General features: G+C 38.3%; 7 protein-coding genes across 7 annotated transcripts; 4 read left to right on the top strand and 3 right to left on the bottom strand.

Moving 5' to 3' along the window:
- Positions 1-935: 935 nt before the first annotated feature.
- On the top strand, positions 936-3,873 carry CBG09775 (the record flags this gene model as incomplete). Its single annotated transcript, XM_045244129.1, has 11 exons — positions 936-1,014; positions 1,060-1,187; positions 1,246-1,319; positions 1,375-1,623; positions 1,672-1,851; positions 1,883-2,375; positions 2,421-2,520; positions 2,569-2,808; positions 2,855-3,491; positions 3,540-3,612; positions 3,664-3,873. 11 exons carry the CDS (start codon positions 936-938, stop codon positions 3,871-3,873), a joined length of 2,463 nt encoding a protein of 820 aa, XP_045094107.1.
- A 295-nt stretch (positions 3,874-4,168) lies between these two features.
- On the top strand, positions 4,169-6,294 carry CBG09774 (the record flags this gene model as incomplete). Its single annotated transcript, XM_045244128.1, has 10 exons — positions 4,169-4,284; positions 4,335-4,488; positions 4,531-4,618; positions 4,666-4,769; positions 4,823-5,182; positions 5,385-5,702; positions 5,744-5,864; positions 5,910-6,035; positions 6,085-6,176; positions 6,217-6,294. 10 exons carry the CDS (start codon positions 4,169-4,171, stop codon positions 6,292-6,294), a joined length of 1,557 nt encoding a protein of 518 aa, XP_045094106.1.
- Positions 6,295-6,594: 300 nt separating this feature from the next.
- On the bottom strand, positions 6,595-8,074 carry Cbr-gsr-1 (the record flags this gene model as incomplete). The annotated part of the gene is made up of 3 exons (XM_002641436.2): positions 6,595-7,468; positions 7,517-7,774; positions 7,827-8,074. The coding sequence occupies 3 exons, from the start codon at positions 8,072-8,074 to the stop codon at positions 6,595-6,597; spliced, it is 1,380 nt and encodes a 459-aa protein (XP_002641482.2).
- Positions 8,075-8,695: 621 nt separating this feature from the next.
- Positions 8,696-10,207, top strand: Cbr-madf-8 (the record flags this gene model as incomplete). The annotated part of the gene is made up of 8 exons (XM_045244127.1): positions 8,696-8,735; positions 8,778-8,899; positions 9,164-9,256; positions 9,304-9,431; positions 9,478-9,605; positions 9,651-9,843; positions 9,888-10,043; positions 10,087-10,207. The coding sequence occupies 8 exons, from the start codon at positions 8,696-8,698 to the stop codon at positions 10,205-10,207; spliced, it is 981 nt and encodes a 326-aa protein (XP_045094105.1).
- Positions 10,208-10,367: 160 nt separating this feature from the next.
- Cbr-unc-93 lies at positions 10,368-13,981 on the bottom strand (the record flags this gene model as incomplete). The annotated part of the gene is made up of 15 exons (XM_045244126.1): positions 10,368-10,493; positions 10,582-10,781; positions 10,829-11,096; positions 11,312-11,450; positions 11,497-11,584; positions 11,626-11,717; positions 12,142-12,282; positions 12,331-12,465; positions 12,510-12,619; positions 12,665-12,761; positions 12,805-13,008; positions 13,052-13,138; positions 13,188-13,282; positions 13,327-13,476; positions 13,889-13,981. The coding sequence occupies 15 exons, from the start codon at positions 13,979-13,981 to the stop codon at positions 10,368-10,370; spliced, it is 2,025 nt and encodes a 674-aa protein (XP_045094104.1).
- Positions 13,982-15,396: 1,415 nt separating this feature from the next.
- On the bottom strand, positions 15,397-18,739 carry Cbr-rilp-1 (the record flags this gene model as incomplete). The annotated part of the gene is made up of 7 exons (XM_002641433.1): positions 15,397-15,505; positions 15,559-15,690; positions 15,748-16,127; positions 16,177-16,292; positions 17,030-17,318; positions 17,367-17,465; positions 18,560-18,739. 7 exons carry the CDS (start codon positions 18,737-18,739, stop codon positions 15,397-15,399), a joined length of 1,305 nt encoding a protein of 434 aa, XP_002641479.1.
- A 5,282-nt stretch (positions 18,740-24,021) lies between these two features.
- On the top strand, positions 24,022-25,471 carry Cbr-mrps-31 (the record flags this gene model as incomplete). The annotated part of the gene is made up of 5 exons (XM_002641432.1): positions 24,022-24,117; positions 24,170-24,270; positions 24,403-24,564; positions 24,622-25,056; positions 25,108-25,471. 5 exons carry the CDS (start codon positions 24,022-24,024, stop codon positions 25,469-25,471), a joined length of 1,158 nt encoding a protein of 385 aa, XP_002641478.1.
- Positions 25,472-25,692: the final 221 nt, after the last annotated feature.

Here is a 25,692-nt window from a genome sequence, read left to right as displayed (position 1 = left end):
TTCATTTTTGATGTGCGAATTCCAATGGAGAAGCATGGAAAAGTGGAGGGAACAGCGTGCATATCATGTGGTTGGAAAGTCAAAACTTTCAAACAAAGAACAAAAAGAGAAGCAGCAAACTATGAATTTGTAGAAAAAAAATTAGAATCTGAAAACAAAAGAAAACAAAAAAGATTACCAGTGCTATAACATGCAGCAATAAAACTAGTAGAACATAGAAAAATAAAAATGTTGTGCAAATACAACATGTTTTTTTTAATGTTGATAGCTTAAAAGCAAACACTTTTCAGCTGATACTTTCAATTTAGAACTTTGACTCTGGTAATCAGTTTCTAACCAGTTTCGGGGAATTTTCCAACCAGATCCGGTAACGCGCATTTGCCAACCAGATGCGAGTAAAATTCCAATCAGATTCGGAAACTTTTTATTTTCCGACCACATCTGGTGATTTTCTGACCAGAAAAAGCTAATTTCCCAACCTGGTTCGGACAATTTTCTAACCAGATCTAGCCATTTCTGCTCCGGAATTTTCCCGAATCTGGTTGGAAACCGATTACCAGAGGATGGGCTACAGTAACCCAGCAGGTTTTCTGAAATTGGTTCGTTATGTGTATTTAAATATATACATTTATAACAACTGTAAAAAAGAAATATTTTCCCATAATTTCCGACTTTTTCGGTTTTATGTATGCTGAACGAGCAATTTTTCCGTTTCCTTCCAGTCCATTGCAGTGAGAGTTCTTATTTGATAAAAGCCAGAGTTTCCCAAACTGCGTGCGGCGACTTTGCGAAACGACGCGCCGCAGACTGCAGTTCTTCACCACGCCCCTTCCCTGTGACTTTGATCCCTTCTTCATAAATACTGAAAATGAATTAAAATTGAAATCTTTCAGAAAAATTCAAGCAATTATAATGAAAATTTGCAGCTGAATAGAATGTGGCGAGGGAAATACACCGGGAATTATCATAATCGATTTGTTAGCGCCAAGTCGTCTGGAACTTCTAGTTTAAGTGGTAATGAATACATTATTCAAACTTCTAAATAGTTTTGGAATTCAGATGGACAAAGTATGAACAATGTACCCCCTCCTGCTGCTTTAACCGTCGGAAATGCTCCAGTCCCACCACCAAATCGTAATGTTTTCATGAGCAGTCGTAAAGAGCAAGAAATGAAAAAAGAACAAGAGGTTTCTATTTTAATCTCCATCTGCAAATTGAGTATCAATTCGGCAATTATTAATTTAGTACGCAAATCTTATGGCATATGGATCAACATCTGAGAAACAAGCAGACGAAAACGGATCTACGATGATGAGTATGTTTTACTTTTCAAAGTTTTGTTCTATTTCAACAATAGATGATTTCCTAGTTTAGATATTTGGAAGGCGGATCGGATGACGAAAAACCTTCGAAATCTTCATCTTCAATACCTGATGATGACGAAGAAGAAGACGAGCTGGACGCTTTCATGGCTGGAATCGAGAAACAAGCCACGAAGGACAAAAAAGTTTCTGAACAAAAGGAGAAGGATAGAAAAGAAGGAAAAGACACAGAGGATCCAAGTAAGAAAGGACTCGGAAGAGCTGATATCGATGAAGAAGATATGCAAGAATCTCTTTTCAAGTGAGTGTCACTTTTCACCTAACAAAATATTGGAAAAAATATATTTAGATTCATGGAAGAATACAAAGAAAAACATGAAAATGACGAAGAACAATATGAATATGATGAGGATGGAAATATCATTTGGACATGGAAAAAAGTTATTGACCCGTTACCAGACATTGATCACACGCAGATTCAATATCCGAAATTCAATAAAAATTTTTACGAGGAGCATGATGATATCAAGTAAGATTCCGAACGTTTAAAAAATTTTAAGGTTATGTTTCAGACGTCTTCAATATTTGGATATCATTCGTCTTCAGAACACAATGAATCTCCGCGTAGGTGGTCTCAAGCCACCCCGTCCTGTGTGCTCGTTTGCTCATTTTTCTTTTGATAAGCTGTTAATGGAGGCCATCCGTAAAAGCGAGTACGAACAACCAACTCCAATCCAAGCTATGGCCATCCCGTCCGCTTTATCCGGCAGAGACGTTCTAGGAATTGCCAAAACTGGATCTGGAAAAACTGCTGCGTACCTCTGGCCTGCAATTGTTCATACAATGGATCAACCAGATCTGAAAGAAGGAGAAGGACCTGTTGCAGTTATTGTGGTTCCCACCAGAGAGTTGGCGATTCAGGTGTACCAAGAAGCAAAACGATTTTGCAAAGTCTATAACATCAATGTCATTTGTGCCTATGGAGGTGGCAGCAAATGGGAGCAGTCCAACGAATTGCAGAATGAAGGGGCTGAAATGGTTGTTTGCACTCCTGTAAGTGACTCTATCTCATAGTTTATTTCAGATTTGATTTTTCAGGGCCGTATTATTGACTTGGTTAAAATGGAAGCTACCAATTTTCTACGTACGACATTCCTAGTATTTGACGAAGCCGATCGTATGTTCGATATGGGTTTTGGTATGTTTTAGAATTTTAAAAAACTAATCATATTTAGGTTTCTTTCAGAAGCTCAAGTGAAATCTATTTCGGATCATGTTCGTCCAGATCGCCAATGTCTTATGTTCAGTGCAACATTCAAGCAAAAAGTCGAGAGACTCGCTCGTGATGCTCTTGTGGATCCGGTTAGAATTGTGCAAGGAGAAGTTGGAGAAGCGAATGCAGATATCGAACAAAAGGTATATGTGATGCAGAACCAAGACGTTAAATTCCATTGGCTCATCAGAAATCTTGTCGAATTTGCTTCCCGTTAGTTTAAAACTAACTCAATATCTTTTCAAAATGTGTTTTACAGTTGGAAAAGTTCTTATTTTCGTCACGAAAAAATTGGATTCTGAAGATCTTGCAAAGAAACTGAAGCTCAAAGATTTTGATATCGTGCTGCTTCATGGAGATATGCTTCAAGCAGAAAGAAACGAAAACTTGTTGAAGTTCCGCAAAAAGTCACAGATCCTCGTAGCTACAGATGTTGCTGCTCGTGGTCTCGATATTTCTGAAATTCGAACTGTCGTGAACTTTGATATGGCTCGTGATATCGATACCCATGTTCATCGAATTGGAAGAACTGGACGTGCTGGACACAGAGGAACCGCCTACACCCTAGTCACTGAGAAAGATATCGAAACGGTAGGACACTTGGTCAAGAATCTTGAGAGTGTATCGCAAGAAGTTCCAAAACCACTAATGGATCTTGCAATGAAATGCGCATGGTTCCGATCACAAAGAGCTGGGCATGGGGGTCCTAGTACTGGTACACAAGCTCGAGGTAGAACAGGTCTAGGATATACGCCCAAAGTACGGACAGGAGGGCCTGGCGCACAAGGCGGACAACAGTATGATCCACTGAAGGACCAAAGGAACAGTAAAGGTGGTTCTGGTTACGGTGGATCTACAAATCAAACAGTAGACGGAATGGTCCAGAGTGCTCAGAGGTGATTTCAAATTATTATTATTTTAAGCATCTTTTCATTGAATTGCAGATTAGCTACATCATCAGGGGGTGTACCAGCTTCAGGAGCAAACAGAGCGCAGATGCTGAAAAGTGCCTTCCAGGTTTGTCTTTTTCCTTGCAAGATAACCATATATGGTATTTTTCGTTTTCAGAAATCGTTCCAATCAACATTCCAACGTCCAACAAATGAGTCATCCAATCTTCCGACCCAGGTGGCTTCAGATCCACGACCAGAATGGAAGAAAAAAGTTGACGAATTGAATGCTCGAATTGCACAACAACATCAACAAAATCAGTCTTCTTCTTCTTCTTCTTCGTCTGCGCCTTCTTCTTCTTCGTCCAAGAGGAGTCGCTGGGAATGAACTTTCAGTATTTTGTTAAATTATTTATCGGAGATCTTACCAACTACTCTTTTTTTTCAAGTTTTGATCTCATAAAACTTCCCAACCTAATCTGTTTTTTCTTATTTCACGATAGCGTTTCTATCGCTTCTCTCTTTTATCTCTCTCCATTCTCTTTTCAAAGAGGAGTTTTCAAGAAAAAAAAAAGAAAAGAAACAGTTGTTCTTGGTTTAGGTGACCAAGAAAATAACAGATGTAAATCAGTTATTGATTTCTTTCGAAATTCGAATTTCAATTTGACCCAATTTTTAAAAAAATGATGGAGAGGATACGAGAAACGGGACGACGGTTACATCGAGTCTACCGAGAAACTATTGAATGGAGAAATCCACTTACTGGGCTCTATCTGATGGCTGTCAACTCTGCTTTTTGGTGAGATTTTAGTTTTAAAAGTCCCAGATTTTACGAGGCAATTATTTCAGGATTGGTGTAATATATTGTGATCCTAGAATTCAAGAAGCTCTGTTAGCAACAGCATCCGCTGGTATTTTTGCATGGGACATTCTCCTTTCATCGTCCAATGATCGTTCCATTATCACACATCTTCTCATGTGGCCGTTCCAGTCTATTTTTCGGGTGAGCTATATTCCTATTACAGAATCAAAAGATCTATTTCAGACACTATCCGTGGGTGGCTCAGTATACAGTATCCACCTTCTACGAGCGGAAGAAGTTCGATTAGCATGTTATTCTGCTTATGCTACTTGTGAGACCCAGTAGTTAATTTTTTTTTTAACTCAGACTAGTTTTCAGTGGCTTGCCTGCTAATAAATCCAGTTTGGGAGCACAATGAAGTGAATGCGAAAATTGGATCAGCAGTTCAAAAAACAGCCAGCTGGTTTGGAAACTGGATACAAGTGAGATTTAACATGTTATAACAACTGCCATTTCACTCTAAATGTTTGTTCAGTACCTCATCATCACTCCAATTGTGACAGTGTACGAATATACCAAATACATTGTTCTTTTCCGATGGGTTCCACGTAAGCATCTGAACCTTGAGATTCTGTTACTGAAGAATTTCAGCATTAATTGCACATATAAAACATTTCGTCTTCAATTTCCGAGAAGCTTGTGGAGAACTAGTCACTGGAATCAAGAACTGGTATGGTTTTCATTTGATCTATCGATAGAGCTAAAACGGTTCTTCAGGTTCCATGTCACAGTTATTGAAAGAACGGAAAGAGTTGCTGAACGTATTCGGAAATTTCTTCGATATTGGTTCTGTGCAGAATGGTGGCCATCGTTAAAGGAGTGGCTGAAAATTAATGTGAGTTAATGAAATAGTGAAATGTTTCGAAATTTTCAGACAAACAAAGAAAATAGTGATTGCTCACTCATTACAAAGCAACACTTTTTTCATTCCCATGACGTATCATTTCTTTTTTCTTAAAAATTTGTACAGTATACCGTATACTGTATACCGCAAGACTATCTTCCCCAGTTCATTTGATAAAAATGCCTGTTTTCAGGTCGGTGTTCCACTTCGTTATTTGTTTGATCAATTGTGCTTCGTGTTCGTTTACATCTTCTGTGCTCATTGGTTCCCACCACTTTGGCGATTCACAGTCAAACAACTGAAAGTGCTCGGTGCTCTGGCTCACAAGCATTTGTGGGTTCCAGTCAAAGGTTTTCTATTTTGCCAATTCGAACGACTACGTTGCTGGCTTCGTGACACTCTTCATAGTATCGCAATTGCCGTTAGAGATTCAATTATTTGGCCAATCTGTGTCCTGATGGTGGAAGTAGGAAAACAGTGCTCGATATTTGTTTATCATCTACTTTTGGAGGTTAGCATCAATCATTTGGAATCTGAAACATCCTTTTTCAGCCTGTTGTGAACTATCTCTACGGAAGATACAAAATCATCGAGACTAGTGCTCTTATTTACATCCTTGGTCCAGTTTGTGAGACAGTAATTGATCATATCCCAGAAAAGAATCCATTCTGCGGTGAGAAATTCAAAGTGAAATAAGAAATTTGAAGTGAGGCTTCAGAAGACAGTGACGTCGAGTTTGATGGATTCTTGCCAGAAGTAAACGATGACACTGACCTAGATGAGAATATGGTGGACAATGAAGATGACGAGATGCAATCACAATTGTCTTCTTCGCCGATTCCAGGTTTGCTTCAAAAATTTTTATGCCATAAATGCAAAATACGATTTTATAGAAGAAGAGTTCGAGTTCGAGCGAGGTCTCAAATTCTCTGCAGTCAACGGATCGGAGTCTAGTGATGCCGAATTCGATCTGGAAGCCCCGAAGGTATCACTAAAATATAAATTTTTCCTTAACTCTGTTTCAGAGGACCGTGAGACGGCGGCGGAGAGAACCTAGAAAGTCCGATATGGCAGTAGACGATGAATATGAGCTTCTGGAATGATCCGTGAATAATCCTCTTAATATTTTCCCTCTTATTGGCCAAAAATCAACCCATCGGGACACACCACGCCGTACTTGCAAAGCGATGGGCGGAGCGTCGGTGGGGGGAGGCGGGGATCAAAGTACGCAAACACCGAGTGTCACTTTTTTTTATTCCGACAATATATCTGTATAATATTTTGGTTATGGCGGCATTTAATAAAGTCTAATAAAAGAAAATACGTTTATCTACAAAATAGTTAAAAAGATGTTTCAAGAATAAAACGAAATCGAGTGCTCAAACATAAATAAATTAGTCAATCTATTCTGGCTTGACACCTCCACGCATTGTAACGAGCTCCTCAGCGGATGTTGGGTGGATGGCAACAGTTTGATCGAACTGCTTCTTGGTGGCTCCCATCGTGACGGCGACCGCAAAACCTTGGAGCATTTCATCAGATCCAACACCGAAAATGTGCACTCCAACAACTCTTTCTTCTTTTCCAACGCATACGAGTTTCATGGCAGACTTTTCCTTGTGTTTGGTGACCGAGAACATCATTGGGTTGAACCGAGATTTGTAGAGAGTAACATTGTCTTTTCCGTAATCGCGGACAGCTTCATCTTCGGTGAGTCCAACGGTTCCAATTAGTGGGTGACTGAACACCACTGTGGCAATGTTTTCGTAAGCTAACTTGTTCTCTGTTTCGCCGTTGAATAAACGATGAGAAAGACGACGTCCGGCAGCAATAGCGACTGGGGTAAGCAAGAACTTTCCAGTGTCATCTCCAACAGACAAAATGCCAGGAGCCGATGTGTTCTGATATTCATCGACGATGATGTGACCACCAGCATCCGTCTTCACACCGACACGTTCCAAGTTCAGTTCCTTAGTAAGTGGGTATCTTCCAATCGCCCAGATAAGAGTTTGAACTTTCTCGATCACTCCTGTTGTTGTTTTGACTGTCAAGAGACCGTCTTCTCCTTTGATAACTTCGGTAACTTGGGTATTTTTGTGCAAATGAAGTGGGTTAGTTTCCTCGTCCATATCAGCAGTAAGCTCGTTGCTCAGCATCTTGTCGAATGTTCTGAGAACCTTGTCATATCTGATGAGAAGATGAGTATCAGAACCGAGGTTAGCAAGAACTCCAGCGATTTCGACTGCAATGTATCCAGCTCCGACAACGACCGTGCGACTAAAAAAACACAATTCTAATGCTTAATTTTTCAGTTTTTTTTCAAACCTTGGAAGATCTTCCAAATCGAAAAATCCATCGGAATCGATACCGTACTCAGCTCCTTTGATATTCGGAATAGTTGGCTTGCCACCAACAGCAATCAGAGTATGTTTTCCTCTATACTTAGCGCCATTGACCTCAACAGTTCCATCTTCGGCAAATGAGGCACGGCCGCGAATGAGTTCAACGGATGAGCCGTTGAGACCACCTTCGTAGAGTCCATTGAGTCTCTTGATATATTCGTCGCGGGACTTCTTGATAACTCTGAAGGAGAAAGATATTCAGAATGTTCGCTTCTTTAGGCTTTAAAACTTACTTCCAGTCAAATTTGTTCACTGTCACATCAAATCCGTAGTCTGCATGATCACGAATAAACTCAGCGTGTAGTGAGCAATTGTACATAACTTTTTTTGGAACACATCCTACATTCACACATGTTCCTCCGAGACGGCCAGATTCGATAAGCCCGACTGATACTCCAAACTCCCTAGCACGGCGAGCTGAAGCTATTCCTCCGGAACCACCTCCAATTACCAAATAATCAAACTCTTTGACACCGGACATGATTGACCTGAAATATGAAATAAGCAATGAGAAGTTATGAAAAGTAACAGAATAACAGAGACTATCAAGTGAGAAGCGGGGCGGAGATCAGGAAGGTGTACAAAACTTTCTTGAATTAACCTCCTTATGAGGGAAATTCGCTCAGGAATTTGATTTTTTTACTGCTAGGAAATGTCGACATGAAAATCAACCGAGAGACAAAGCATATAAATTTATAATTCTAGTTTCCAGGTCAATACTCAGTTGTCAAGTTTTCTGACGCAAAAATGCTGACAAATTTCAAAGATAGCGACTACAATGGAATGCAAAGAACATGACACATGACCGCCCATTTTGCGAAACTCGAGAGGTTCATGGGAATTTGACTCTAGGAAGACTGAATAAACTGAAAAACTAAAACTTTAATACCTGGAATTGCTCCAGAACCGCTGAAATCGGAGCATTCAGAAGACAAATAAAAAGTTTCGTTTTGGAAAAAAAAACCTTTTGAAAAGTAACTTCGCGCCCGCTCCCCGCAGAAACTCCGTGCACGGGTTGCAAAAACAAAACTCCGCCCCTTTTTCCGCGAAAATGAAATTTTTGAAGTATGTCGAAAACGGTCTAGAAAGGAAATAATTAAAAATGGTAACCACAGAGACGAGCACAGCCCTGGAATCAGAAGGTATATCAGATGACTAAATATACACAAAATTTCAATTTTCAGAGCACTCTACACAACAATCTCGAAACAGTCTGCTAGGAAAATGCAAAAGCGATCAAGAAACAATAGAAGATGGCTTGGTGGTCAGTTCTATCAAGCAATTGGTTGGTCGAAAATGGAAAAAGGTATTGATAAAAAATGCGCCGCGCGCAAATAAATGCTGTCTGCACAGCATTCGCCAACGTTCTCTGAACAGAATGGGAGACCGGCTGTGAGAGAAGAGAGTAAAGAGAATGGAGACGGTAGAGAGTCTGAATTAATCGAAAGGAAAACTTTAGGTGTTTTTGACTAGAGAATTAGCTGCTTTTGTAGTGCCTTTGTAGTGAGTGATGACAAATATTAAGAGAATGCCGTTTTAGTCATGTTGACAAAACAATTGGAATTTTCAGACTCGCTACAGACCAATCAAGAACATTCGTCGTTTCCAAGGATCGAGCACAAATAATAAACAGAAAAAGACTAGAAAGATTGAACAAATCTCGGTAAGAAAACTACTAAATTTTTCTATTTTTCCGGTTCTGAAATTAAGCCAAAACGCGAGGAGCTCGATGAGAAAACGGTAGATGGCTTCATCCCTGATAACGTATTCTATCGACCAACCAGCAATTCCATGTATATTCCCACTATCACAGCTGACATGATTCAGGATGAAGGCAGGTAGTACTTGCAGCTGTTTCTTCCTAAGTTTATCTATACTTTTCAGCCACCTAACAGTTCAAACATATTCAGAAGAATATTTCAAATATGCAAGAATTCGACAGACAACTAAAAATGATCATGCTGATCCTGCTAAAGTCGTCCAGATCATTTCAGCTGTTCGAAAAAGACCTGGTACTTATATTGTTTTCTATAACTTTTCAAAATGTAAGTTTCCAGTTATCTGGGATCAACGTCTAACGAGCCATCAGAATCTGGCTCTCATTAGACGTGCTTGGATACAATTGGATAATGAACTGGGCATTGATGAAGAGTATCCATTGGCGAGACGTAAACAAATCTGGAAGAGTAAGAAGGATTATTACTCCTATGCGATTAACACAGATTCTCTCGGCAGATGGACATTCGCACAGTAATTACTTCACACTTGTTTGAAATAGCCTTATGTTCTTTCAGTGTCATGGAATTTTACGAACCGATGGTCAACTTTCGCGCCAAGGTTTGCCTTCGTCCAACAGTTTTGGGTGAGCCACCAGTAGAGCTGCAAGATAAACTGATTCTAGCCGGCAAATGCATACAGTGTACTCCATTCGATAAGTCTAATGTTCTGACGTAAGTTCGGATAGCGTTACGGTGGATGAAGATTCGGTTTCAGATTTGTTTTGAAGTCACTCTATGACGTTGGAATGGCTGATGCAGTAATGATGGAAAAACATGGAAAGGCAATTCTGGACATTTTTGAAAGAGGTCAAGCAGCTGTGAAAATTTTGGATTGACGATCTACGGATAGTGAACCCAAATATGGAGATTCATCCTTGATAATTTTTACTGAACGTTTTACAATTTTGTACCCTTCATTTTATTCGACTTTGATTCTATTCTTGTGCAATTAGTGAATTTAATTTGAACTTTTTTATTACGCATGCCGAATTTAGGTTAATACATTGTTTTATGTTCCGATTCCACTTTTGAATTGTTTCTCACAGAATCACTCCTTTGCTGCTCCACACAAGCAGCTTTTTTTTCCATTTGAGAGTTTTCCTTGAGTATCTTCCAGAAACACTGAAAAGGACATTGAATTTTTGGAAATTCTAAACTTATGCAAACAGACGAATCAAGTTACATTGGGCAATAATAGATGAAAACTTACCATAATGTGATCAAAGTTTTCAATGGCCACGAAGCCGCACATTCCCAGAAGAAGAACGAAGAATGTGATGAGTAGGTACATTTCTACTGTGACGTGCCTGATTAAAGCGAATCCAATCGCAATTCCCAATGACTCCCAGAAGCGATACTTTGTGAATGCAAACTGCAAAGATTGCCTTCCAACCAAAGCAACCCAGAAGCCTGAATGAACAGATTCTAAAAAATCGAATTTTGAAAAAAAAACATACCATTAATCTGCGTATTCCATACACCATCAGCCATTCCCCACATTGCTGCAACGACGTAGAAGATTTGAGTGTCGGCTGCATTCAGTGGCCAAACCATAAGTGTGACAATCATCAGAAGATTTACGACTGCACCAAAAACAAAAAGAGGCATTCTACCAAAAAGTTTGATCAATGGCCCGAAAACAAGAGAGCAAATCGCGTCTGATATTCCAAAACAAGCCATTACAAAACCAATTTGCCAGATACCAAGACCACATCCGACAAATGCCTGAATACCGTAATACCGGGAAAAATTGACAACAGTATTTCCGCTGATAGAACCCCACCCAAATCGTAAACTCATAAAGTATTGGTGATGTTATGATTAATGTTTTATTAGTTGAAAAAATTTTGATATCTCTCACAGGAATAGAGAAAATTGAGCTCAAAGAAGGCTTTGGGTGGAACTCTATCAGAACAAAAACGGTATTTTGAAAGTCTTACCTTTGTATACACTCCAACTAGGAACGCTTGTTCTAAACCATTAAAAATTGTGAGTGGAACCAACAGCAGGAACTTTATATTTATCAAATGTTTCACCATCAGTGTAATTATTTCTGAATTGAACCGCTGTGCCATTTTTCTGTAATAGAGTCTTCAGCGCTAACATGAATCACAACTCGTTCAACCTATTACGCGTATCTTTTACCAATGCATTCAGGAACATGCTCATAATCATTCCACTGATGATAATACAAGCTAGATAGGCAAGGCAAACTGAAAAATAATGATTTCCATAAATTTACCTAATTGCTCACCTGCTACATAAACTTTTTGAGGAGGTCTTGCTAGATTACTTTCAGCCAGTTCGGAAAGATAAGAGAGATTTTTAGGGAATTGATAGCCACAGCTACAATATTTGTATTTTTCAAAATATTTAGTTTTCAAAAACCTGTCATAAATAGAATCTTCCGGTCCTCGTAGTGATCCAGAATAGGATAGTGTAAAAATATATGAAGAGACAACGTTTCCAACCACTTGGCCACAATGAACTATCATGAAGAAGTATCCGAAGAACCTGTAATAATCCTTTCAATTTTTGAAAAATTTTAATCCTCTTCAATTTTGAATATTTTCCCTACAGTAATCTTTTTCATTCTCGAATATTTTCCCCTACAGAAATCCTCTTAATTTTCCAATAATTCCCCCTACAGTAATCCTTCCCTTTATTTTTTTAGTTATTGTGACACGTTTCATCCAGCAGATGACCAAAAATTCTTCCCAAAACTCGCTTCGAAATCTAGCTAGTCAAACGATATTCTTTGAAATCATACCTGACAATAACTGTTGTCTGACTTTCGAAATTCAAGCTAGCATATCGAATTCCCATTTCTGTGATATATGCACATTTGGCTCCCCAGATGCACGACGCTGCAATCCCACAAAATATCGAAGCCGGAATCATTGAGGAGTAACTGGAACTTTGGAGTTTTATCACTTTGAGTTAAAGGATTGTAGCTTACGTTGGCCGGAGATTGATAACAATATAAAGAAAGTAGACAAATATAGCAACAAGGAATGTCATTTTGCACCCGAGACGATTGATCATGAATGAGGGTACGAAAAGAGATGAAATTGCAAGTGATAAGTATAAAGCTCTGAAGATTCATTGAAATCAATTATCTTTCGGCCTACAACTTACACTAAACTATCCGATCCTAAATCTCCATTCACAGAAGTTTGTAAGTTTTGTAATCCATTGAATGCAGTAAATAAAAACAAAAGTGCAACAGAGAGAATCCACAGATTTGACTGAAACAAAATTTTTGATTATAAGAGTTCAATATTATTTTCTACCATAATTTTTCTTTTGATCTTTGTGGCTCTTTCTTTTTCTGCACCACTCAACATTTCTCGTTTCTTTTTTCGAACCAATTTCGCCAGAAAGTCGTGACTGAAAATTTTGAAATTGCTAGAAAATTATGATAAAAATTCACCCATAAATATACGAAAGATCTTCATTATCCTCTCCATCTACAGAATGCATTAAGGATTGCATTGTGACAAGTTTATTTCTGGGGAGACGTCTTCTGGAGCCATGAATTGGACAGAAATGATCATATTCTGGAATTCTTCCCGTTTCAGTTGGAAGTTCAAAATGATCATCTTGGTCGAAAGATGCTCCACGGAACAGATACGAGCTGGAATGAGCAGCAAATTTAGAAAGTTGGTACCTGGATTTACCATTTTTCATTGACTTCCGCTTTCTGTTGCTCTCTTCCCATATCTCGAAAAGAGAAGACTTTTGGCTCTTCAAAAAATTCTTTTGGCCTGAATTAAATACAAATGTTTGAATTGCCCTTTCTCTTCTCTTTTTTACCTGATACATAAAGATTCCAAAGAAATATCTGGAATATCTTGATGTCTAAATAACAATACACTGTCATCTTTCTTCTTTGGAATCGCTCCGAATTTCTGAATTCTTTTGAATAGAATAATTTCTTTTTTTCAAAAGTTACCTGAAGAATATGAATAGAAGTTTTCCGGATATTTTCCAATGCTGGAGATTTGCTTCTTTGCTTTTTATGTCTTCTTGCTTCTTCCTCTAATTGCTCTTTTCCAAGACCTAGAGCTTCAAGTTCAGCTGCATTTTCTACTCCTACCAGTAACTGAAATTCAAGATTATTTTATTCGAGTACATTTAAAACTTCGTTGTTATTTTTTTATTTTTCGAAAATCTTTTTACTGTAACAACTCTGATGGGATCTCATTTTTAATCTAATTTATCTCGGTTCCTGTGAAAGATATCAAAAAAGATGTCAACTAGCAAATGTTGTTTGATATTATGATAAACACTTTATCAGTTAATAATTTTTGGGTATCTTTTGTAGGGAATGAGATATATGGGTTTAAAGTTGATTGTTTGAATTACATTCCATTAGCGTTTAGGTTATGAGTTTGTTTTCATGTTTGAATTTTTAACCTCCTGAAAAAAATAGGTTGAAAAAATCGAATCCTAATTTCAGAGGGGCTTTGAAAGCCAAATCTCGGTTTTAAAATTTGAAAATCTTCATGACAAACCTCGGAATCCACTCGACTCGCTCTGGATGGTGATCTGCTTTTCTTCCTTTGCTGTTGCTCTCCAACTAGATCCCAAGTGTTTGAATCACCCATTTACTATAAATTACAAGATTAAAAAAAAACAATAAGACATAATTTTTAGTACAAAGGTAAAAGGGCACTGCTGAAAGAAGCTGAATAACATCCGTGGAGAACTGACAGGCTGTTGTCGGACTATCGACGGACCATCGGAACCCTTTGGAGAGCCGACTTGAAAGAAAGTCGATAATGCACCATCTACAGAAACTATCGATAAAATAAATAACATCTGGGGGAATAGCTGTTCAACGATGAACTGTCCAGAAAGCGCTATTGCTTCAGACGGTCAGTGTTCAGATAGTTGCAGACGGGCTGTCGGCAGCGCGCGGACGGCTCGTTTTTCTGACAGTCCCTCTTTGTCTGTGCTTTAATTCAGAGAATGAGATTGATTCTCCATACCAGATTGATTCTCCATTCAGAGAATGATTCTCCTTCAAATTTAATCATATCTGTCGTTGTCTCCGGATACTTTACTGATGTCTTACAGGGAGGCCCACATTGCCACGATTGAGCTCGTTTATCTCAATTCCTATACAAGATACCAAAAATGTGTCAACCAGAAAAATAGTGGTGACACTATGATTAACAATTCATCAGTTGACAAATTGTTCCTATCTTTGACAGGAACAGAGGAAAATCGGCTGAAAGTTGCAAGTAGAGAGGCCTTTCTATTACAGGGTTTACGGTAACTTCAACTTCATATCAATAAGTATATGGAAATTATAAAATCAGGAAAACGGAGATCAGATCAGGCTCTTTTCAACCGAGCGAATTGTTCAGCTCAACAGCTGTCTGAATTTTTCCGTTTTGCCATCTCTTCCCTGCACTCCACTCGTATTACACAATCCCAAGTTTCGATTTTTCTTCCGAAAATCTGACCAGAGAGAATCGGAGAGGAAGACATGATGGCGGCAGTTTGAAAATTGAAAACAAATGTGGTCCGGTTCTTTTTTGTTGGGTTTTTATCATGATTCCTTAAATATGCAATTAAACAAAATTTTTAAAAAATCTTAAGAAATTCTATTTTTTTTCCGAAGAAAGTGATCAAGCATGACAACACATAATTACATATATGCCACAGGAAGAGCAAAATAGGACAGAATAGGAAACTGGGGAGAACACTGGGAGAGAACGTGAATAGATTTTGGAGCACCCAGATAAAAAGAGATTTCGGGTGATTTTTTGGGGAGCAAAAAAGCAGTGAAATTGAGCCTAGTACATCGTTAGTCGATTCATCAGACGGGACAGGGGGCATGAGAGATGTTGTACAGTAATACTTTGAAGCTGAAATGGGGTTGACTAGTAGTGAGATCAGTGAGTTGATGATAAAAAATAAGTCAACGGTAAAAACAGGTGTCATAGACACTTGAATAAGAAAACGAGCGCAGAAAAGAATATATGAACTGGTAGAATGATGGGCGCCAAAACGACTAATTGAGGGAGGGAGGGATTGCACGAGCCGGTAAACGTGGAGACGCGTTCGCAGATGATCCTCGGCGGGGTGATGCAGTCGCTCCAAAGTCTTTGAAAAAGCGGAAGCTGAACACTTATTTTTTAGATTGTTTATCAGGTTCTTTTCTCATCAAACTTACAATTTCCGTACTCCAGAATCCTTCCTCTCGTACTTCCATGGATGGAGTTTTTCATCAGGTTCTTTTGGTAATGGTCCGTATACTGGTAGATCTTCCTCATCATCACCAGTTCTATTGGCATCATCAGAGTTTCTAAAAATATTTTTTTTTCCATTTTGTCTGATCACTATCAGAATTAAAGAAACTTACGGAGCCAATTGATCAGAATCATCGTCATCATCTAATCTCATGATTTCTTTCTTTGCTCCAGGTTTGAATTGCTCTAGTTCTTCTTCGAGCTCCATGACGCGTCCTTTCAAAATGTTCTTCTCTTTTATAACTTCTCGTAGTTCACCCAGTGTAAACCTTGGTTCATTGTTATCCTGGTTAGCTACTTGCATATCCTTGCAGGCACGATCTGTTTCTTTAACGAGCTTTTTGAGCTCAATATTCGATTCTTCCGTCTTTTCTAATCGTTTTAATACTTCCATTTTCTCCTCGACAATCACTCGTCCTTGCTTTTGAAGCGATGAATTCTTTCTTAATAATTCTTCGTTTTGACGAATAAGCTTTTCAATAGAATTTTGAAGCTGGAAGACAATATTTTGAAGATAAAAATGATGAGATTAGGTTGCTTACATTTTCAACTTGGCACTGATAAGTGTCCACATCTTTTTGGAGTGCTTTAATCTCATCTTTTTGTTGAGCCGACATTTCTTTAAGTTCCAGCAGCATTCTCAGATCGGCTTCTCGCACTGAAAAATTTTTTTTAATTAATTGCAAAGTGACTCCAACCACTAATTTTCAGTTCCGTATAATAATAAAATAAAGGCTCGGTATCAAGAATAATGTATTTTTAAACCAACGTCTGAGCTCTTGTTATAATTTTTTCACTTTTTGAACTCCCACCAAAGTAAGATCTTTCGGCCATCTTCCGATAATTTTGAGAATACAAAGCAGAGAGTATTTAGTTTTGGCGGGGATTCGAAAAAACTCCGAGAACCGTTTAATAGATTCCAGGAACGACTTTCTAAATTTTGTTTTTCATTTTGAAGTGTTTTTCTTAGGTCATGGGATTTTTTGCATTTTTGCCTTCATTTTTTGATGAACTTATAGATGTATACATGTTTTTCCACAAATTCTACTGCACATAAAAAACTTTGGTCGTTTTTAAAGATAAGCACAGAAAGGGAATTAATTTTATCACATAACTTACCGTAAAACCTCTAATAGAACGACACCCGGATCGTCCACTTTGAGCCTATATATCTCATTTTCTGCGAAAGATATCAAAAAGTAGCTAACTAGTAAAATGTTGCTGATATCCTGATAAACATTTTACTAGTTAACCACTTTTTGATATCTTCCAAAAGAAATGAGATATATAGGCTCAAAGTGGACGATCCGGGTGTCGTTCTATTAGAGGTTTTACGGTAATTTTCTGTTTCAATGATTTTTAATTTTTGAAACAAAATAAACAAAAAAAACTTACTCGAACTGCTCACTGGACTATCGTTGTTGGTAGGAAGAGATGAAACGGTCGTTGAGAGATTCCGATTCTCGTTTACGAGATTTTTCACCATCTGTTGTAGATCATCGATATCCTTACGGTAGGTTTTTTCAACTTGTTCCAGCTCTTCTTCAAATTTCAAGTGCTGTTGATTTCTCTGGTGTTTCTCTTGTTCAAGCCGTTCAACCGCTTTCGATAATCTCATGATTTCTTCGTTCTCTCTATCATTTCCGGCGGCCATGGCTTCCAGCGTTTCCAATGCGGATATAACCTGAAAGTCCAACCAATAGATAAATTGTTATTTCGTTTGTTGACCCACTTTAGGCATGATTCCGCGTACACACTCATTTCCATAATTGTCGATGAGTTTTTCAAAATCGTTGCCAATGGACGCGGCTAAATCGTAGACGTCCACGACCTGGAAAAAACCGATTTGTCATTTTGTCCTATTTCCTATTTTTATCCTTCTTATTCTCCTTGTTCTTCTTCTACTTCTCTTTTCTTTCGTCATCATTGAAGACTCTTACTACGGCTCATAAATTTTCGAAACAACGTCGCTCATTTCTCATTTTTCAGAGAGTGCGCTTTCTGGGACTGGAGCACTAAGCTGCTAAGCTTTCTACCAAAAACATTTACTCTCTCATGTTACATAGTTCACCAGGTTGGGTGTCTAATGTTTCGGAAAACCGGATAAAACATGACGTGGACTCGTGACTAATATGTTATTCCCAACAAAAAACAGGGCATTCCAAACTTAACTATAATGAGGAAAACTTTTGGTTGCGAAATAATAAAAATTCCTAAATCTAACCTTGCAATTCTGAATAGCCATATGATTGAGGGGGGAATCGGGCGAAAAAAAGTCGTAGAAAGTCAGAGTGAAAATGATAGTGATAACCAGCGGCAAATCATAGCGAGATAAGACAATTCAGTGGGGCGTGAGAGACCAACCGAGAAAACTATGCACTTTGAGCAGGCAGAATGAGGCGATCGGAACTGCCGAGAAAAGAAAGACACAGGTGTGTTTTTGTCAGTATTTGCCTGCTTCTTTCACCTGGCGAATCACGCCCCTCCAAATAAAAAACCATGCGGAAAAGAGAAGAGAAATTTCTTTTCATCTCTTCCGCCTAGTAGAATCCTATTGTCTTTTTTTTCAAGAGGAAGTGATGATTGAATCGATTCAGTTATGGAATGGTCATAGTCGTTGTCGTGTGGCTACTTCTGCTAATTGAATGAATTTCTCCATATAATTATTTTAGCGATGTCGCATTCGGGTTTTCGCGATTTTCTCAAATGTTCAAATGTGGGATTTTTTAGAATAACAGGAAGTTGACGAAGGTGCGATAAGTTATTCATGTAATGAGATATGAGGTGACTTTTAAAATTTCCAATGAGTTTTAGTGCTATCTGAACTTTGGTGACTGGAAATGTTCAAAAGTTGAGAAAAAAAGCAATATCCTATGACAGCAACAAATTTTAGAACTATGAGAATTCTTGAAAACTAAACCTTACCGTAATATGCTTGCTGGGACTTTGCGGAGAAGAGGACCTTGCGGAAGCCATCGCATTCACGAACGCGGAAATCTTCTTCCGAGGACGATGAAGAACGGCAGCAGAAGTCGGACGGTCTGAACTACGGCATTCAAGAATAAATTCATCGAAACGACGGTTGAAGAGCATGTCGGACGCCATTCCAACCCAGATTAGCTATTGCTTTTCGTCGTTGGCGGTGACGGCAACGAATCAAACAACAACAATAACAAGAAAAGGTATAGTTGGTTAAGAATTGAGTGTGCAGATTGGGAGAGCAGAAAGGAGGAATTGGCTGTTTGCTCATAGACACCTTTTCATGAATAGGAATATGGGCGAATGGACGAAAGTAGGCGGAGGGAAAGAACCGTTCCCTAGTCTCAGGATCACCACAAAAGTGACAGTTTGACGTTGGCGTGGTTTGCGGATCGACGTGAAGTGAATTGGTGTCAGCAACTATGAACGAAGGCAAAAAAGAAAGGGAGGATATGGGAAGTGGGAGGAGTCATTTCACACGAAAAACGGACAGAGGAGGCAGTTGTGAAAAAATAAAAAAAAAGAGTAAGGGAAAAGGAGAAGGGCCACCGAATGACTGGAGGAAAGAAGAGATACCACGAAATCAGATTGTGCATTCAAAGTTGCTCGTGGGAGGTCTTCTTTTACATTTTTTGGTCAACTGTTCACACTGATGTCACGACTGTAATCTAATTTCCTTTCTATATTTTTTGTCGAGTTGTAATCAGGGTCGACCATAGCTGCACTGATCGGATATTGTTTCAGGTTTTTTTTTGAGAAATTCAACGTTAAACTTGGCAACAGTATGAGAAGGGAGGAATATGGCAGTCGTTGTATAACGCCAGAAGACAATTGTGGCAATAAATAGACGAAAGTATTATCTCTACTTTTCTGTACCAACTAGTCATGATAATAAACAGTAACACTCCAAAAATAGGTCATTCTATACCAAATAATGCTCATGCACTAGAACAATTTTTCTTAGAAATTAGTTTGTTATTCAATAGGGAGTAGTCCGACGGATTCTAAAAACCGCGTTAATACAATTTTTCTGGACAATAACAGTACAGCAGCAAAGTGAACAGAAGAAAAAACCGGATTCGTGTCTCACCACTATTTCGAGCTGAATGACTGAATATAAAATAGACGATTACTACGAAATGGGTTGGTGAGGAGGATTCTCGTTCTACCGATTAGCTTAATTTGATTAGGCATACAAGACGACCATGGAGGAATAATGAGAAAGAAAAGAAAATGATGAGACGGCTGGATTGAAAAATAACTGAGCCAGAAGGGATATCAGGTTTCTCTTTCGCAAAAAGGACCAATATTTCTTGGGCTTTGTTGACGGAACATGACGAGATGATTACTTCAGGAAAAGTATTGAGATTGGCTTTGTGTGGACTTGGAGTATCTGAGAAGTACAATAGAATGAATAATTCAACCCGAGAATGGTTAGTCACATGTGCGAAGTGCGAATTCCAAATTAGAAGAGGATCCATACTGATTAGAAATTAATGAAACGAAAATTCTTAAAGAGTACTGGTCCAGTACTACTGGACTCATGATCATGTGATGTGCACTCCGGAGGATCGCTGAAAATACCAATAAGAAGGATAAGCTGGATAAACTATTAATTATCAGCCATCATTAATTATGAATTACACTGTTATGTTATCTATGATCGCTGATAACGAAAGAATAAGAGAATAGATAGTGCGTTACCAAGATTATCATTTCCCTTGAGTGCTATGACCACTTGACGGGATGCTATCGGATACTCCATTTGATTATCAAGTGCATAGTCGCAATACACTGATCATCAAGATTTCCTAGTTAGTTGTGTCAGGCGAATCATAAAAAAATAGTTTTTTTTCCGCTTTTCAAAATTTTCAATAAAGTTTATAGATTTCCACAACAGATTCGGCAAACATTTGCTAAATAGCAATACTGTTGTAACAAAATGACAGTGCATGGTGAAAAGCCAAATGTCAGTTGACTCATTTTTGTTTGTTCGAACACTTACAAAATTTGCTAACGACTTACAATACAATCCCTAACGGTGTTGATCAGAATTTTACAGATGAGTAGCAGGAGGAATGTTGCGTAATCGATGCCAAGAGACAATAAGTCAGGATGAATGAAAACAAGAGGCGCGGCGACGGCGACGATAGCTGCCGCGGTCAATGTTTGCAATGTTCGCAATGAAGGCGAAAGGGGAAGCCGGCTCTCTCTTCAAAAAGACCATTCCCAAGAGGGTTTCTTCGAGGAGCCGGGGGCGCGAGAGATGCTGAGTGACTGGTGACGAGAAGCAGTCATGAATTTGAAATTCTGAAATTCACATTTACCAAAATGGATGAGCGGGTAGACTTCAGACCCTAACAAAGGACGACGCTTATCTTCGAAATGGCTCTTTCGTGAGTATTGGAAAAACTGCAGAGCTTCTAATTGGGAGTACCCATCGATGAGGACGAAGAGAGGCTAGAACTGGAAAAGAAGGAAGGAAGAAGAACCGCGATGAGAGCAGAGCTCTTCTGTCTTGTCGAATAATTGAGGAGCTTTTGAAGGGTCTTATTTGGGTTACAAGAGATGCAAAAGCAGATAACGAAAAAATATTTCAGGGGCTTACGAAACGGAATATAGAGAAATGTTCTGTTTGGAGAAGAAGTAGGATTAGTAATTGAGGGATTACTGTAGCTAGAGTAGTCGAACTATTTCGAACCAACTCTCGTTCTAGGATTGACGAAGATTAATAAGAAGAGAAAAGAAAAAGAGTAGGAGGAATATTATGCTTGTCTGAGAAAAAAATGTTAGAGAGTATTTTTTGCAGTCTGAATACGGTAGCTATATCGAAGCGGAGAGCCTAAATAGCACACAAACGGTGGAGATGCAGACACTTTTTCTCTGCGTCTCAACCTTTTTTTTCTCAGACAAGCATAATATGTTGAAATTCTCTTTCGGGGCAGAGGGTAGCGAGCAAAGCACGAAGAAAAAACCTAATTATGTAACCGCTCACAGCATTCTTCTCGGGCTTTTTCGACCTTTTTAAAAAGACTCCACTATACATAATTCTCATTTCAAGACGAGGAGAAGATACTAAAGAAAGACGAAGAAAGTGATATTTATTCACGTCTAGAATAAAAGTAAAAATTGGAAATAGGAAAACTGCTCCACCTATTTTTTTATATTTAGTAAACTGCAGAAGACTAATAAATGTTTGTAAAGAAGCGAAAAAATTGAAGACGTTTTCGAATAGCAAAAAAATCAAGTGCACTCAGTTGCCAGTGGGAAAAAGCGGGACTCTTTTTCTCTCGAAAGGCCGCATCTCTTTCGTACACTTCGAGGAAGAAGAAGAAAACGGATGCACCGCCCAACAGAGTGATGAGGCCTGTTGGCTCTAGGAAGGCCTTTTGAGTAGGCACAGAAGAAGAAGACAATTTTTTGTTTTGTTTTGACCACTTCATATTATTTTTCGTATAAGCAGAGAACATGAATGATGGAAATTCATATAATAGTTTGAAACAAGCAATTTGGTCTGATGAACTAAAGAAATCCAAATAGAAAAGCAATAAAAAGGTCTGCGCTAACTGTTCAATACTAGAGAGAGAGAGATATATAAATAATATCTTTTTGTACGGTATTCAAGGAATAAGAAAGCAAAAATACCATTGGAATATCCAGAGCCGATTTTTCGTCAAAGACAGCTATCAACACATTAGATTAGCTTATGGGAGAAAAACAAAAGCATTGGATATGATCAGAAAAGAAAAGTAGAGAAAAGTAGCTGTGACACACTCTCAGCACTTTCAATTTAGGAAACAGCGGCGAAGCGGTGGCGAAACAGTGGCGAAACTCTGGCGGAACTAAGTTGTCACTGTTTCCTAAATTTTGGAGGTGCCCTCGAGCGCGCTTGCCCGCCCCTTTTCTTTGCATTTCGACTTTATTCCATTGAAAAAAAAAACACAAAATCAAGTAGAATGACTAAAAAAAGATGTATTGAAATTTTAATGAAAGTTCAATTATTTAGCAGCCTGTTGATCGGACTACAGCTCTTTGCGGCATAATTCTGTTCGAGCTTTCCATCTCCCACAATCAATCACTTGTCTTCTTCCTCTGAAAAACATAAAATTAGCGTAAATAGGGTTAATATCACCTACATCTTCATTTGATAGAACGTTATCAAGCAATATATGCGCGCTTCTAAATCTTCAGACAAAGTATGGCATCAAAGTGACCTGTAAAATCTCGACGTTTTTAAGGAAGACTCACTATATTTAGGGACATTTTGCTGGAAAAAGATCATATGAGTTACCAATTTACCGGTGTTGTTTAGCTACTTACACTTAGAAAACTTCTGAAGTATATAGAATATTCCATAAATTTTTTGACCAGACAAGTTCCTTTCTCGGTAAAACCGAATTTTCGTATCCATAAGTTTGAAATTTGCTTACTTCATTCAGAATCTTGGCATAAAATTACTCCAAACAATTCTTTTAGTCCTGCCATTTCCCGGCTATGAGTTCGATTTCTAAATAGTTATAATATTATTGGTAATTTCTTCTTACCTTTTTCGCATTCTTCTTTAAATATCTCTAAAACATGGTTCTCAAATTTATAAGCGAAATTAGCAAAGATAAAACATGTGAAAAAATATTCAAAAAAAAACATAAGTTTTCAAAGGGTAGGGTGTTTTTTCATTCACCCCTGCTTCCTGAAAATTTCTATTCACCACTGTTTACTGAAAAACTCTCTATCCACCACGGTTTCACCACTTTTCTTGGTCTCGCCACGATGATTAACTCTCGGTGGTTCACCCCCGTTTTCTAAAAAAAGCCCTTTTTCGCAGCTGTTTGCTAAATTGAAAGTGCTGAGCTATTTAATGAAAGAAAAAAACTGAAAGCATTTGGCAGCGATTTCTAAAGTACGCACAACGACACTCCGAAATAACGGGGCGCGCATTGTTTAGCGGGAGACGAAAGCTCCCATTTTTTCAGCGTCTCGAGATTTTTTTCAAGTTTTCCAAGGAAATACTCTATCATTTACCAATTTTTTGACTAGTTCAACGCTTACAATTGTGTTTTTATCTGTTCTCAGAAATATATCTATAAAAATCCGCAAGTTCGTCTGATTGGTTATACAGAATTGTTCTCAAAAACAATTTCAGCTTAAATCATACTTGAGAGAATTAGGGAAATTTGAACAGTTTTTCGAGCTGCGAGCTGAATAGTTGTTTTACGAAAAAAAAAACCAATTCTCGCAAACTCAAAAAAATATCAAAATACTCAATTTTTCCAAAAAATCGTAAATGATAAATAGCTTGCAAAATAGATCGACTAGATTACAAAATAATATAATAATAATTGCTCATATCATTCTTATAAATTACCTTGTTCATCCAAGCTTGTGCGAGATAAACTAAGACTTTTCAGATGCTCAGAAATTTGTGTTCAGTAGCAGTTCGACTTGGTAGTAAGAGGCAACAACAACTTTTGTCGAGCACAACAAGTGGCGGTGACGATGAAGGAGTGAGTTTTAAGGAATTCGAGTTGATATGGCTTCTTAAAAGAAATCTTATAGAAAAGACCGAAACCAAAAGATGTTATTGACGAAGATCTTCTGAAGGCTATCGACGGGGTTGCGGACAACATTCATCCACAAAATGGAACAGAAAAGAAATCGTAGGTTTTGCCAGCATCATCATCATTTATCAGCCAGAAAGACATAAATGATTGGTTTCGGTCTGTTTTTCTAATAAGTGAAAAATCGTCGTTAAAACTTACAATAGTTTTCTTGATTGAAAAACTTTTCAGATTGAAAAATACTCTCATCAATCGACTCGTGGCTAGCGAAAAGGCGAGTTTCGATGCTGCTTCTGCTTCGGCGAGCAGCGAAATTCTCGATGATCAGGCCCTTATTGGGCTTCTCGCTGATGTCGCCGGAGATGCCAAAGTAGAGAGGAAAATCCCTCCCAAGTGAGTTGATTGAACGCTATAAAGTTTACGAGCCATGTTCAAATAATCTCAATTTAGATCCGCCCAACTTCGGCAGGAAAAAAGAGGTCTTGTGCTTCTCCGAAAAGAAATCTTCTATCAGGCTGTACAAAGCGGATTCACAACAGAAGAAGCACGCGTTAAATCAGAAACCATCGTTAATGATGCACAACAAAAACTCATCGAACAAAGAAAAGCTCTGTTGAATAACCTTCGAGAAAAAGCAGAACAAGAGGAAACAGAGCAGACAGAACGAAGCGAAAAAGAGCAGAAGTTGTTCGCAATTGCCCTCGAGTTCATGGAGAAAATTTATAAAGATGATGTTATTAATAGTGATGCACGTAAGCCAGTTCTTGTGGACAACGACGCCGTAAAACTCTTCCAACAGAGGCCTCTTGGAGTATGGAAGAAAAACGAAAATTATGAAGATTTTTCCCTCGGATTTTGGAAAAAATGGGATCAAAGAGCGGCACTGTAAGTTTGATTGGTTCCATGTGCTCTAGTTTTATTTTCCCCTATTTCCAGGATTGCAAACGGATCCTTCGGGCCGACGAACGCTTTCGAAGAGCAAATTGAGTGGACATCAAAAGGAAAACAGTGGGAGTATCCAATTGATAACGAGTTCAAAATGGGAGAAGAGGCGAATGTGTCTTTCATTGACCATGTATTTTTGGAACGGCATCTTCCTTCATTAGGCATACCAAAAACCGGACCGATTGCTCACTTCATGCATCTTGTGTGCGTTGGTCTATCCAAGAATCCATACATGACAGCTGCGAAAAAACGAGAACACCTGAAATGGTTCGCAGATTATTTCAATACGGAAAAGCAGAAGCTGGTCCACAAACTTCATGAACAGGAACAGATAGCCGCTCAAAACGCTCTTTAACATTTTTTCGTGATATTTCTGTTTAAATTAGTATTTAGATCATTCAAATGTTTTGTTTTTCTTTTAGGTTGTTTAATTGTTATTTATCATCTGTTTTTCTTTTCTTTTCTTCGCTTCCGAACAAAGTAATTGATTTGCGTAATTTTTGTGAATATGTTTTTGATAACTCGGTGGGATGATCCCCGAGTAGAAATATATTATGTCATGAGAAATCAATTTTT

The sequence above is a fragment of the Caenorhabditis briggsae genome (genome assembly GCF_000004555.2).
Source record: "Caenorhabditis briggsae complete genome, chrIII, whole genome shotgun sequence".
Taxonomy (NCBI): domain Eukaryota; kingdom Metazoa; phylum Nematoda; class Chromadorea; order Rhabditida; family Rhabditidae; genus Caenorhabditis; species Caenorhabditis briggsae.
The sequence above is the reverse complement of the archived record's forward strand: the minus strand, read 5'-3'. Positions and strand labels throughout refer to the sequence as shown.